Source organism: Salmo trutta, chromosome 12 (assembly GCF_901001165.1).
Source record: "Salmo trutta chromosome 12, fSalTru1.1, whole genome shotgun sequence".
Lineage (NCBI taxonomy): Eukaryota > Metazoa > Chordata > Actinopteri > Salmoniformes > Salmonidae > Salmo > Salmo trutta.
Genome location: NC_042968.1, coordinates 32062044 through 32076735, shown reverse-complemented (window position 1 = coordinate 32076735; position 14692 = coordinate 32062044). Strand labels below are relative to the sequence as shown.

Here is a 14692-nt window from a genome sequence, read left to right as displayed (position 1 = left end):
GTATCAGTGAATAGTGTATTGATGGTGTACTGTAAGGTCTTCATGGTAATGTGTATCAGTGAATAGTGTATTGATGGTGTACTGTAAGGTCTTCATGGTAATGTGTATCAGTGAATAGTGTATTGATGGTGTACTGTAAGGTCTTCGTGGTAATGTGTATCAGTGAATAGTGTATTGATGGTGTACTGTAAGATCTTCATGGTAATGTGTATCAGTGAATAGTGTATTGATGGTGTACTGTAATGTCTTCGTGGTAATGTGTATCAGTGAATAGTGTATTGATGGTGTACTGTAATGTCTTCGTGGTAATGTGTATCAGTGAATAGTGTATTGATGGTGTACTGTAAAGTCTTCATGGTAATGTGTATCAGTGAATAGTGTATTGATGGTGTACTGTAAGGTCTTCATGGTAATGTGTATCAGTGAATAGTGTATTGATGGTGTACTGTAATGTCTTCGTGGTAATGTGTATCAGTGAATAGTGTATTGATGGTGTACTGTAAGGTCTTCATGGTAATGTGTATCAGTGAATAGTGTATTGATGGTGTACTGTAAGGTCTTCGTGGTAATGTATATCAGTGAATAGTGTATTGATGGTGTACTGTAAGGTCTTCATGGTAATGTGTATCAGTGAATAGTGTATTGATGGTGTACTGTAAGGTCTTCATGGTAATGTGTATCAGTGAATAGCGTATTGATGGTGTACTGTAAGGTCTTCATGGTAATGTGTATCAGTGAATAGTGTATTGATGGTGTACTGTAAGGTCTTCGTGGTAATGTGTATCAGTGAATAGTGTATTGATGGTGTACTGTAAGGTCTTCATGGTAATGTGTATCAGTGAATAGTGTATTGATGGTGTACTGTAAGGTCTTCATGGTAATGTGTATCAGTGAATAGCGTATTGATGGTGTACTGTAAGGTCTTCATGGTAATGTGTATCAGTGAATAGTGTATTGATGGTGTACTGTAAGGTCTTCGTGGTAATGTGTATCAGTGAATAGTGTATTGATGGTGTACTGTAAGGTCTTCGTGGTAATGTGTATCAGTGAATAGTGTATTGATGGTGTACTGTAAGGTCTTCGTGGTAATGTAATGTGCTGACTGATCAGACATAGTATGCCCTATATAAAATCAATCCTGTCCATCGTCAGCTCAGGCATTAACTAGATTCCCTTCCTCTGTGATGTACACAGGGAATACAAAGACTGCTGACCTGGCCTACCATAACTCACTCACACACACACACACACACACACACACACACACACACACACACACACACACACACACACACACACACACACACACACACACACACACACACACACACACACACACAGTCTTGTATAACTAACCTTGTGGGGACGCACAATTCAGTCCCATTCAAAATCCTATTTTCCCTAACCCCTAACACTAACCCAAAAACGAACCCTTATCTTAACCCTAACTGTAACTCGAAAACCTAACCTTAACCCTAAACCCTAGCTCCTAACCCTAAAACTAACCCTAGCTCCTAACCCTAAACCTAACCCTAGCTCCTAACCCTAGCTCCTAACCCTTAACCCTAAATCCCCTAGAAATAGCATTTGACCTTGTGGGGACCAACAAAATGTCCCCAGTTGGTCACATTTCGGTTGGTTTACTATTCCTGAGGGGACTTCTGGTCCCCACAAGTATAGTTAAACATGTCCACACACACACACACACACACACCACCGTGCTGTATCAGCAGCCTGAATTACACTACTGAGAGATTTCTATAAAGCTGTAACACACAACATGTTTACGCTTAATCAATAACCTGATTGATAGTGTGTGGCCCTCAGAGTCAGTGTGTGTGTAGCACTCTGAAAGCTTACATGTGTGTGATCTCTAACGTGTGTATGTGTGTTTCAGTCTCGCGGCAGTACCCAGTGTTCCGAGGTCGTCCGTCGGGGAACGAGTCACAGCACAGACTGGACTTCCAACTGATGACCAAGATACAGGATACACTGTTCATCGCTGGCAGAGACCAGGTGTATCTAGTGAGTCTCCGAGAATCCTACAGGAATGAGATCATTCCCTACAGGGTGAGTCTGTCTGTCTAACCACAAGTTACTCACTGAGTCACACACAAGTCTTCTGTAGAAAAAACTACCTCATCAATCACATAATTAACAGGCTATAAATGAAAGTGGAAATGGTTCTTTCTATAAATAATGGGGCCAATGTGTGACATTGGGATCAACATTTCAAAGTGGTTTGAAACTAAAATAAAAAGATGAAATAGATTGGATGCATACATGGTGATGTTTCTGTAGCCTATGTGGTTGATGCAGGGATACCTAATAAAGACATGAATAACGGTAGCATTAATTAATCTCACCATCCCTGGTTTAATAATGAGAAAGTGACCAAAAAACAGGTTCCTTTTTTAATGGAAGACTTTGTATGGGAAGCCAACAAATGTCTTCATAATAACTGCACATGGTTTTACCGCAACAGAGTACTACAACACCCTTCCATTGAATTCCATTGAAGCGGTGGGAAACTGTGGCCACATCTCTCACAAAAACAGATCAAAAATGAAATCACAGATAATTATAAGGGAGCAGGAGAAGGAGAAAAATACTTTTCTAGCACCAAATTGAGGAAATGTCTGATTTTCAAGGTAGGCCAATTCCAGTTCTTGAATTTCTGAGCTCCAAATTTAATTTCAAGTAGGCTACTTCAAGCCCCTTGTATTGTTTAAAATTGCAGGTATAACATGGAAAACAAAATGTCTTTGTCATGTTATTTCATTACCAGATCATAATGTCAATAAGCCACTAGGCTGTGTAATTTGTTGTCATTATATCCAGAATAATTCATAGGAATATCATTGGTGTGGCGCAGAGCTGCGCAGAGTTGACTCCATGTCCAATCGGAGGCACAAAAACATATGAAAACATGAACTCATTACATAAAAGTTTTCTCTGTTAAATCTAACGAGACTCTGCTGTAAATCAAGCAGACAACAACAGATGATCAGCATCAATTCACGAGGGATATTAGATCCAACGTGGATCCAGGAACAACTCTTCACCGGTGTAACGAATGAGACCCCAAACTATTCATTTTTCCAGCACTCGGGCTGTTGTTACATTGCATGCTCACAACAGCTGTTCATTCAGCACTTGACTGTCATTCAGAAAATTGCTTCCTGGATCAGATGATGATGTGTGAAAATATCACGGTGTACCTAATCAGCTGGACACCAAATGCGCACCCAACAAGTATTAAGCATAATTATTGAAGAACCATGTTAATGCCATTATTAATTTAGGTTTTAAGTATCAAGGTAAGGTGACTTTCGGTTAGAAGCATTAACTTTTGCAATCACATACATTATTTTGGATTTGTGTGCCCATAAAAACAGTTTTCACCCCCTAACATAAGGAGACAAGAAATGGTTACACTGCATTTCTGAGCTCTCTATACAAAAAAACTGTCCAACAGTTAGATACAGGATTCTTACAGGGTTAAAGTTCAATGTCTAATTGAAGTGATTACTGCTTAATAAAGTATATGATATAACGACAACTTACACTGCCATAAATGCAAGGACAGACAAATCCGTCAAGACGCCAATCATGATAAAAGGTTAAACATAGGTTTTTAAATAAACTCATGAATTTGATTGAATATAGCTATGATCCCCCATTACATCTTCATGTAATGACATGACATTCTTTTGCAGATTGTTATCAATGACTTATCAACAGCTGTAGAAATTTGTCCACCGTGGGAAATCCCAAATGCTGAATTGTGTATGTTTGTGCTTGCCTGAATGTATGTGCCACGTGTGTGTGTGTGTGTGTGTGTGTGTGTGTGTGTGTGTGTGTGTGTGTGTGTGTGTGTGTTGATGTTTACAGAAGTTAACATGGAGGTCAGGGGAGGCAGACAGAAAGAACTGTGCCATGAAGGGGAAACACAGAGTAAGACTTTACTAGACTTACTTACTAGGATACTATGTTTCTATAATTACTATACACTGCCTTTCTACTGACTACTATAGACTCTCTACTCTCGACTTTACCTCTCACCTCATAATGTCTTATATCATTATAGCTACTGGCTATAGCTACCATTATAGCTACTGGCTATAGCTGCCATTATAGCTACTGGCTATAGCTGCCATTATAGCTACTGGCTATAGCTGCCATTATAGCTACTGGCTATAGCTGCCATTATAGCTACTGGCTATAGCTGCCATTATAGCTACTGGCTATAGCTGCCATTATAGCTACTGGCTATAGCTATCATTATAGCTACTGGCTATAGCTGTCATTATAGCTACTGGCTATAGCTGCCATTATAGCTGCCATTATAGCTACTGGCTATAGCTACCATTATAGCTACTGGCTATAGCTGCCATTATAGCTGCCATTATAGCTACTGGCTATAGCTACCATTATAGCTACTGGCTATAGCTGTCATTATAGCTACTGGCTATAGCTGCCATTATAGCTGCCATTATAGCTACTGGCTATAGCTACCATTATAGCTACTGGCTATAGCTGCCATTATAGCTACTGGCTATAGCTGCCATTATAGCTACTGGCTATACCTGCCATTATAGCTACTGGCTATAGCTGCCATTATAGCTACTGGCTATAGCTGCCATTATAGCTACTGGCTATACCTGCCATTACAGCTACTAGCTAAATGGTTTATAATATGATCTCCTCTCTCTCTCGCTCCCCTCCTCCAGGATGAGTGTCATAACTACATCAAGGTTCTGGTTCCCAGAAATGATGACCTGGTGTTCATCTGTGGAACAAACGGCTTCAACCCCATGTGCCGGTACTACAGGGTAAGACAACAAACAGCAGGGTGTGTGAGAAACGTTCTCTCTCCCTCCTGCTCTGCCTCCATAAGCACCTATTGTTTACTATGCCGTCTGTGTGTCTTTGTTAACGATGTGCATGTGTGTCTGTGTGTGTAGCTGGATAACCTGGAGTTTGACGGGGAGGAAATCAGCGGACTGGCACGATGCCCGTTTGACGCCAAGCAGACCAACGTCGCTCTGTTCGCTGGTATGACCACACACACACACTGTGGCCATAGCAACTAGGGTTCATAAGTCAGTCTGTAAACAAACCGTTTGAACCAGGGTGTTAGATCCACATGTCCAGTATGACAGAATGGAATATATTTGTCTGACCTGTGTGTGTGTGTTGTTTCAGACGGGAAGCTGTACTCGGCGACGGTTGCTGACTTCCTGGCGAGCGACGCAGTGATCTACCGTAGTATGGGTGACGGCTCGGCCCTCAGGACCATCAAATACGACTCCAAATGGCTGAAAGGTAAACACAGCAGTGTGTGGTGACCGCAGGCTATGTCTCTGTCCTGCGAAGATGTCCTGTAGCTCTGCTCTGTCACACTATCTAGGTCAACTCTTTTACACGCAGCTGTTACAGGAACACTGAAATATTCAGGATGGATGGAGAGAGAGAGAGAAGTGGGGAAGGAGGGAGAGGGGAGGAGAACAGAGAGAGACAGAGTTGAAGGGAGGACAGAGGTAGTTATGTATAGACAGAGGTAGAAGTAGAAATAGAGGGAGAGAAAAAAAGAGACGTGACGACACAAAACCTCTGTCCCCTCTCTCTTCCAGAGCCCCATTTCCTGCATGCAGTGGATTATGGGAACTATGTCTACTTCTTCTACAGAGAGATCGCAGCGGAACACAACCACTTGGGCAAGGTAACACACACACACACACACACACACACACACACACAAACACACACACACACACACACAGTTTACTAAACAACATTGTGTATTATAAATATTTATGTATTATAAATAGTAAACACTATATTACCAGACAACAGATAGTGTTGTAGAAAAGTGCTGAGTACAGCAGAATGTGTAAGGTGTAGTTTGGTAGTGACTGAACTGTAGGTCAAACTACTTTACATGTAAACCCTTTACCCATGAAGAGGATATACACACACACACACACACACACACACACACACACACACACACACACACACACACACACACCCTTGGGTGGTAATGGATGTTTTCAGCAGTTATTAGTATGCTTTAGCCACCGCAGGCCTCATATTTACCCATGATGCATCATTCAGAGAATGGGCGGTCAGGCGGATAAATATTTTAGCGCTACTAATGCTGGGATGTGTGTTTGTGTGTGTTCCAGTGTGTTCCTGTGCGTGTGTGTGTGTCGATGTTGATGGGCCTGGGATGACACCTGGGCAGATGGAGCTTTGCACTGGTCAATTATTAAAGCTGTTTCTGCTGACTGCTTCACACGCTTCATTTAAACCACAAGAGTTCTAGCCCTAGTCCACCACAGTCCAACACCCAGAGCTCTAGCCCTAGTCCACCACAGTCCAACACCCAGAGTTCTAGCCCTAGTCCCCCACAGTCCAACACCCAGAGTTCTAGCCCTAGTCCACCACAGTCTAACACCCAGAGCTCTAGCCCTAGTCCCCCACAGTCCAACACCCAGAGCTCTAGCCCTAGTCCCCCACAGTCCAACACCCAGAGCTCTAGCCCTAGTCCCCCACAGTCCAACACCCAGAGCTCTAGCCCTAGTCCCCCACAGTCCAACACCCAGAGCTCTAGCCCTAGTCCCCCACAGTCCAACACCCAGAGTTCTAGCCCTAGTCCCCCACAGTCCAACACCCAGAGCTCTAGCCCTTGTCCCCCACAGTCCAACACCCAGAGCTCTAGCCCTAGTCCCCCACAGTCCAACACCCAGAGCTCTAGCCCTAGTCCCCCACAGTCCAACACCCAGAGCTCTAGCCCTAGTCCCCCACAGTCCAACACCCAGAGTTCTAGCCCTAGTCCCCCACAGTCCAATACCCAGAGCTCTAGCCCTAGTCCCCCACAGTCCAACACCCAGAGTTCTAGCCCTAGTCCCCCACAGTCTAACACCCAGAGTTCGAGCCCTAGTCCCCCACAGTCCAACACCCAGAGCTCTAGCCCTAGTCCCCCACAATCTAACACCCAGAGTTCTAGCCCTAGTCCCCCACAGTCTAACACCTAGAGTTCTAGCCCTAGTCCCCCACAGTCCAACACCCAGAGCTCTAGCCCTAGTCCCCCACAGTCCAACACCCAGAGCTCTAGCCCTAGTCCCCTACAGTCCAACACCCAGAGCTCTAGCCCTAGTCCCCCACAGTCCAACACCCAGAGCTCTAGCCCTAGTCCCTCACAGTCCAACACCCAGAGTTCTAGCCCTTGTCCCCCACAGTCCAACACCCAGAGTTCTAGCCCTAGTCCCCCACAGTCTAACACCCAGAGTTCTAGCCCTAGTCCCCCACAGTCCAACACCCAGAGCTCTAGCCCTAGTCCCCCACAGTCTAACACCCAGAGTTCTAGCCCTAGTCCCCCACAGTCTAACACCTAGAGTTCTAGCCCTAGTCCCCCACATTCCAACACCCAGAGTTCTAGCCCTTGTCCCCCACAGTCCAACACCCAGAGTTCTAGCCCTAGTCCCCCACAGTCTAACACCCAGAGTTCTAGCCCTAGTCCCCCACAGTCCAACACCCAGAGCTCTAGCCCTAGTCCCCCACAGTCTAACACCCAGAGTTCTAGCCCTAGTCCCCCACAGTCTAACACCTAGAGTTCTAGCCCTAGTCCCCCACAGTCCAACACCCAGAGCTCTAGCCCTAGTCCACCACAGTCCAACACCCAGAGCTATAGCCCTAGTCCCCCACAGTCCAACACCCAGAGTTCTAGCCCTAGTCCCCCACAGTCCAACACCCAGAGCTCTAGCCCTAGTCCCCTACAGTCCAACACCCAGAGCTCTAGCCCTAGTCCCCCACAGTCCAACACCCAGAGCTCTAGCCCTAGTCCCCCACAGTCCAACACCCAGAGCTCTAGCCCTTGCCCCCCCACAGCCAAACACCCAGAACCCCCTCCCTAGTCCCCCCACAGCCCAACACACCAACACCCAGAGCCCTAGCCCTAGTCCCCTACAGCCCAACAGTCCAACACCCAGAGCCCTAGCCCTAGTCCCCCACAGTCCAACAGTCCGACACCCAGAGCTCTAGCCCAGAGATCTAGCCCAGTCCCTATCATATAGCCCATCCTATAGCGCAGTCCCCGTCCTATAGCCCAGCCACTATCATATAGCCCCATCCTATAGCCCAGTCCCCATCCTATAGCCCAGTCCCTATCATATAGCCCCGTACTATAGCCCAATTCCAGTCCTATAGCCCAGTCCCTATCATATAGCCCAGTCCCTATCATATAGCACTGTCCTATAGCCCAGTCCCTATCATATAGCCCAGTCCCTATCATATAGCCCCGTCTTATAGCACCATCCTATAGCCCAGTCCCTATCATATAGCCCATCCTATAGCCAGTCTCAGTCCTATAGCCCAATCCCTATCATATAGCCCAGTCCCTATCATATAGCACTGTCCTATACCCAGTCCTATTGCCCAGCCCCTATCATATAGCCCAGTCCCTATCATATAGCACCGTCCTATAGCCCAGTCCTATAGCCCAATCCCTATCATATAGCCCAGTCCCTATCATATAGCACTGTCCTATACCCAGTCCTATTGCCCAGCCCCTATCATATAGCCCAGTCCCTATCATATAGCACCGTCCTATAGCCCAGTCCTATAGCCCAGCCCCTATCATATAGCCCAGTCCCTATCATATAGCACCGTCCTATAGCCCAGTTCTATAGCCCAGTCCCTATCATATAGCACTGTCCTATACCCAGTCCTATTGCCCAGCCTCTATCATATAACCCAGTCCCTATTATATAGCACCGTCCTATAGCCCAGTTCTATAGCCCAGTCCTCATAATATTGCCCAGTCCCTATTAAATAGCACCGTCCTATAGCCCAGCCCTATAGCCCAGCCCCTATCATATAGCCCAGTCCCTATTAAATAGCACCGTCCTATAGCCCAGCCCTATAGCCCAGCCCCTATCATATAGCCCAGTCCCTATCATATAGCACTGTCCTATACCCAGTCCTATTGCCCAGCCCCTATCATATAGCCCAGTCCCTATCATATAGCCTAGCCCCTATCATATAGCCCAGTCCTATAGCCCAGCTCTGTCCTAGTTCAAGGTTAATCAGACTGAGTAAAGAGGTGTGTGTGAATCAGGTTTAGGGTTAAGAGGTGTGATGCGTTTGTTGATTCGGAGCTTCAAACAAATGTCCTCTCTGACACAGGGTCCTGGATAAGCATGTGTGTGCGCCCGCGCGTGTGCATGCGTCAGTGTGCGTCACACTGTGAGGCCACAGGATGAGGCAGATGTCTTATTCAGAGGGTGGAAGTGTTTTAGTGATGCTGATTGCAGAGTCTCTCTCTCTCTCTCCCCCCTGCTCCCCCTTTCTTTCCAGGCCGTTTACTCCAGAGTGGCTCGTATCTGTAAGAACGACGTAGGCGGGTCCCAGCGTGTGTTGGAGAAACACTGGACGTCCTTCGTCAAGGCCAGACTCAACTGTTCTGTTCCTGGAGAATCGTTCTTCTACTTCGATGTTCTACAGTCCATCACTGACATCATCAACATCAACGGAGTTCCTTCTGTGGTGGGAGTCTTCACTACACAGATGAACAGGTAAGGATGGACACACTGAGGCTGCATCCCAAATGGCACCCTATTCCCTGTATAGGGCTCTGGTCAAAGTGGTTCACTATACGAGAATAGGGTGCCGTTTGGGGTACACTCTTTGTAATATTGGTGTAACAGATGTGTTGTTATTGTGAATCTCTTGTTGTGTTTTCTCCATATCTAGTTATAGTAGTTGTGTAACAGTGTGTGGTTGTGTTCCTCTCTCTTCAGTATCCCAGGGTCTACAGTGTGTATATTAGTAGCTATAGTTAATAGTAGTTGTGTAACAGTGTGTGGTTGTGTTCCTCTCTCTTCAGTATCCCAGGGTCTACAGTGTGTATATTAGTAGCTATAGTTAATAGTAGTTGTGTAACAGTGTGTGGTTGTGTTCCTCTCTCTTCAGTATCCCAGGGTCTGCAGTGTGTGCGTTCTCCATGGATGACATAGAGAAGGTGTTCAGAGGACGATTTAAAGAACAGAAAACACCTGACTCTGTCTGGACCGCCTTCCCAGAGGAGAGACTGCCCAAACCCAGGTATGTACCTGTACCTTTTCCCTAACCCAAACCCAGGTATGTACCTGTACCTTTACCCAAACCCAGGTATTACCTGTACCTTTACCCTAACCCAGGTATGTACCTGTACCTTTACCCTAACCCAGGTATTACCTGTACCTTTACCCTAACCCAGGTATGTACCTGTACCTTTTCCCTAACCCAGGTATGTACCTGTACCTTTACCCTAACCCAGGTATGTACCTGTACCTTTTCCCTAACCCAAACCCAGGTATGTACCTGTACCTTTACCCTAACCCAGGTATGTACCTGTGCCTTTACCCAAACCCAGGTATGTACCTGTACCTTTACCCTAACCCAGGTATGTACCTGTACCTTTTCCCTAACCCAGGTATGTACCTGTACCTTTTCCCTAACCCAAACCCAGGTATGTACCTGTACCTTTTCCCTAACCCAAACCCAGGTATGTACCTGTACTTTTACCCTAACCCAGGTATGTACCTGTACTTTTACCCTAACCCAGGTATGTACCTGTACCTTTACCCAAACCCAGGTATGTACCTGTACTTTTACCCTAACCCAGGTATGTACCTGTACCTTTACCCAAACCCAGGTATGTACCTGTACCTTTTCCCTAACCCAAACCCAGGTATGTACCTGTACCTTTACCCAAACCCAGGTATTACCTGTACCTTTACCCTAACCCAGGTATGTACCTGTACCTTTACCCTAACCCAGGTATTACCTGTACCTTTACCCAAACCCAGGTATGTACCTGTACCTTTTCCCTAACCCAAACCCAGGTATGTACCTGTACTTTTACCCTAACCCAGGTATGTACCTGTACTTTTACCCTAACCCAGGTATGTACCTGTACCTTTACCCAAACCCAGGTATGTACCTGTACTTTTACCCTAACCCAGGTATGTACCTGTACCTTTACCCAAACCCAGGTATGTACCTGTGCCTTTACCCAAACCCAGGTATGTACCTGTACCTTTACCCTAACCCAAACCCAGGTATGTACCTGTGCCTTTACCCAAACCCAGGTATGTACCTATACCTTTACCCTAACCCAGGTATGTACCTGTACCTTTACCCTAACCCAGGTATGTACCTGTACCTTTACCCAAACCCAAACCCAGGTATGTACCTGTACCTTTTCCCTAACCCAAACCCAGGTATGTACCTGTACCTTTACCCTAACCCAGGTATGTACCTGTACCTTTTCCCTAACCCAGGTATGTACCTGTACCTTTTCCCTAACCCAAACCCAGGTATGTACCTGTACCTTTTCCCTAACCCAGGTATGTACCTGTACCTTTTCCCTAACCCAGGTATGTACCTGTACCTTTTCCCTAACCCAGGTATGTACCTGTACCTTTTCCCTAACCCAAACCCAGGTATGTACCTGTACCTACAGTATGTCAGTCTCTAACCCTGACCCAAGCCCAGGTACTATACCTACAGTGTGTCAGCCTCTAACCCAAGCCCAGGTACTATACCTACAGTATGTCAGTCTCTAACCCTGACCCAAGCCCAGGTACTATACCTACAGTATGCCAGTCTCTAACCCAAGCCCAGGTACTATACCTACAGTATGTCAGTCTCTAACCCTGACCCAAGCCCAGGTACTATACCTACAGTATGTCAGTCTCTAACCCTGACCCAAGCCCAGGTACTATACCTACAGTATGCCAGTCTCTAACCCAAGCCCAGGTACTATACCTACAGTATGTCAGTCTCTAACCCTGACCCAAGCCCAGGTACTATACCTACAGTGTGTCAGTCTCTAACCCAAGCCCAGGTACTATACCTACAGTATGTCAGTCTCTAACCCTGACCCAAGCCCAGATACTATACCTACAGTATGCCAGTCTCTAACCCAAGCCCAGGTACTATACCTACAATATGTCGGTCTCTAACCCTGACCCAAGCCCAGGTACTATACTTACAGTATGTCAGTCTCTAACCCTGACCCAAGCCCAGGTACTATACCTACAGTATGCCAGTCTCTAACCCTGACCCAAGCCCAGGTACTATACCTACAGTATGTCAGTCTCTAACCCAAGCCCAGGTACTATACCTACAGTATGTCAGTCTCTAACCCTGACCCAAGCCCAGGTTCTATACCTACAGTATGTCGGTCTCTAACCCTGACCCAAGCCCAGATACTATACCTACAGTATGTCAGTCTCTAACCCTGACCCAAGCCCAGGTACTATACCTACAGTATGTCAGTCTCTAACCCTGACCCAAGCCCAGGTACTATACCTACAGTATGTCAGTCTTTAACCCAGACCCAAGCCCAGGTACTATACCTACAGTATGTCAGTCTCTAACCCTGACCCAAGCCCAGGTACTATACCTACAGTATGTCGGTCTCTAACCCTGACCCAAGCCCAGGTACTATACCTACAGTATGTCAGTCTCTAACCCTGACCCAAGCCCAGGTACTATACCTACAGTATGTCAGTCTCTAACCCTGACCCAAGCCCAGGTACTATACCTACAGTATGCCAGTCTCTAACCCTGACCCAAGCCCAGGTACTATACCTACAGTATGTCAGTCTCTAACCCAAGCCCAGGTACTATACCTACAGTATGTCAGTCTCTAACCCTGACCCAAGCCCAGGTTCTATACCTACAGTATGTCGGTCTCTAACCCTGACCCAAGCCCAGATACTATACCTACAGTATGTCAGTCTCTAACCCTGACCCAAGCCCAGGTACTATACCTACAGTATGTCAGTCTCTAACCCTGACCCAAGCCCAGGTACTATACCTACAGTATGTCAGTCTTTAACCCAGACCCAAGCCCAGGTACTATACCTACAGTATGTCAGTCTCTAACCCTGACCCAAGCCCAGGTACTATACCTACAGTATGTTGGTCTCTAACCCTGACCCAAGCCCAGGTACTATACCTACAGTATGTCAGTCTCTAACCCTGACCCAAGCCCAGGTACTATACATATAGTATGTCAGTCTCTAACCCAAGCCCAGGTTCTATACCTACAGTATGTCAGTCTCTAACCCTGACCCAAGCCCAGGTACTATACCTACAGTATGTCAGTCTCTAACCCTGACCCAAGCCCAGGTACTATACCTACAGTATGTCAGTCTCTAACCCTGACCCAAGCCCAGGTACTATACCTACAGTATGTCAGTCTCTAACCCTGACCCAAGCCCAGGTACTATACCTACAGTATGCCAGTCTCTAACCCAAGCCCAGGTGCTATACCTACAGTATGTCAGTCTCTAACCCTGACCCAAGCCCAGGTTCTATACCTACAGTATGTCAGTCTCTAACCCAAGCCCAGGTACTATACCTACAGTGTGTCAGTCTCTAACCCTAACCCAAGCCCAGGTACTATACCTACAGTATGTCAGTCTCTAACCCTGTCCCAAGCCCAGGTACTATACCTACAGTGTGTCAGCCTCTAACCCAAGCCCAGGTACTATACCTACAGTATGTCAGTCTCTAACCCTGACCCAAGCCCAGGTACTATACCTACAGTATGCCAGTCTCTAACCCAAGCCCAGGTACTATACCTACAGTATGTCAGTCTCTAACCCTGACCCAAGCCCAGGTACTATACCTACAGTATGTCAGTCTCTAACCCTGACCCAAGCCCAGGTACTATACCTACAGTTTGCCAGTCTCTAACCCAAGCCCAGGTACTATACCTACAGTATGTCAGTCTCTAACCCTGACCCAAGCCCAGGTACTATACCTACAGTGTGTCAGTCTCTAACCCAAGCCCAGGTACTATACCTACAGTATGCCAGTCTCTAACCCAATCCCAGGTACTATACCTACAGTATGCCAGTCTCTAACCCTGACTCAAGCCCAGGTACTATACCTACAGTTTGTCAGTCTCTAACCCTAACCCAGGTACTATACCTACAGTATGTCAGTCTCTAACCCTGGCCCAAGCCCAGGTACTATACCTACAGTATGCCAGTCTCTAACCCAAGCCCAGGTACTATACCTACAGTATGTCAGTCTCTAACCCTGACCCAAGCCCAGGTACTATACCTACAGTATGTCAGTCTCTAACCCAGACCCAAGCCCAGGTACTATACCTACAGTATGCCAGTCTCTAACCCAAGCCCAGGTACTATACCTACAGTATGTCAGTCTCTAACCCTGACCCAAGCCCAGGTACTATACCTACAGTATGTCAGTCTCTAACCCTAACCCAGGTACTATACCTACAGTATGTCAGTCTCTAACCCTGGCCCAAGCCCAGGTACTATACCTACAGTATGCCAGTCTCTAACCCAAGCCCAGGTACTATACCTACAGTATGTCAGTCTCTAACCCAAGCCCAGGTACTATACCTACAGTGTGTCAGTCTCTAACCCTAACCCAAGCCCAGGTACTATACCTACAGTATGTCAGTCTCTAACCCTGTCCCAAGCCCAGGTACTATACCTACAGTGTGTCAGTCTCTAACCCAAGCCCAGGTACTATACCTACAGTATGTCAGTCTCTAACCCTGACCCAAGCCCAGGTACTATACCTACAGTATGCCAGTCTCTAACCCAAGCCCAGGTACTATACCTACAGTATGTCAGTCTCTAACCCTGACCCAAGC

The 14692-nt window shown here is 46.5% G+C and overlaps 1 protein-coding gene across 4 annotated transcripts in view; it reads left to right on the top strand.

The window, feature by feature from the left end:
* Positions 1-14692, top strand: part of LOC115203360 (semaphorin-6D-like) — a 55914-nt gene that overhangs the window by 20409 nt on the left and 20813 nt on the right. For all 4 annotated transcript variants that reach the window (XM_029767995.1, XM_029767993.1, XM_029767996.1 and 1 more), the window contains exons 3-10: positions 1898-2070; positions 3895-3957; positions 4734-4835; positions 4968-5058; positions 5209-5328; positions 5637-5725; positions 9364-9581; positions 9979-10110. In XM_029767995.1, the coding sequence (XP_029623855.1) occupies positions 1898-2070; positions 3895-3957; positions 4734-4835; positions 4968-5058; positions 5209-5328; positions 5637-5725; positions 9364-9581; positions 9979-10110 (988 nt within the window). The remainder of the gene's footprint in view (positions 1-1897; positions 2071-3894; positions 3958-4733; positions 4836-4967; positions 5059-5208; positions 5329-5636; positions 5726-9363; positions 9582-9978; positions 10111-14692) is intronic.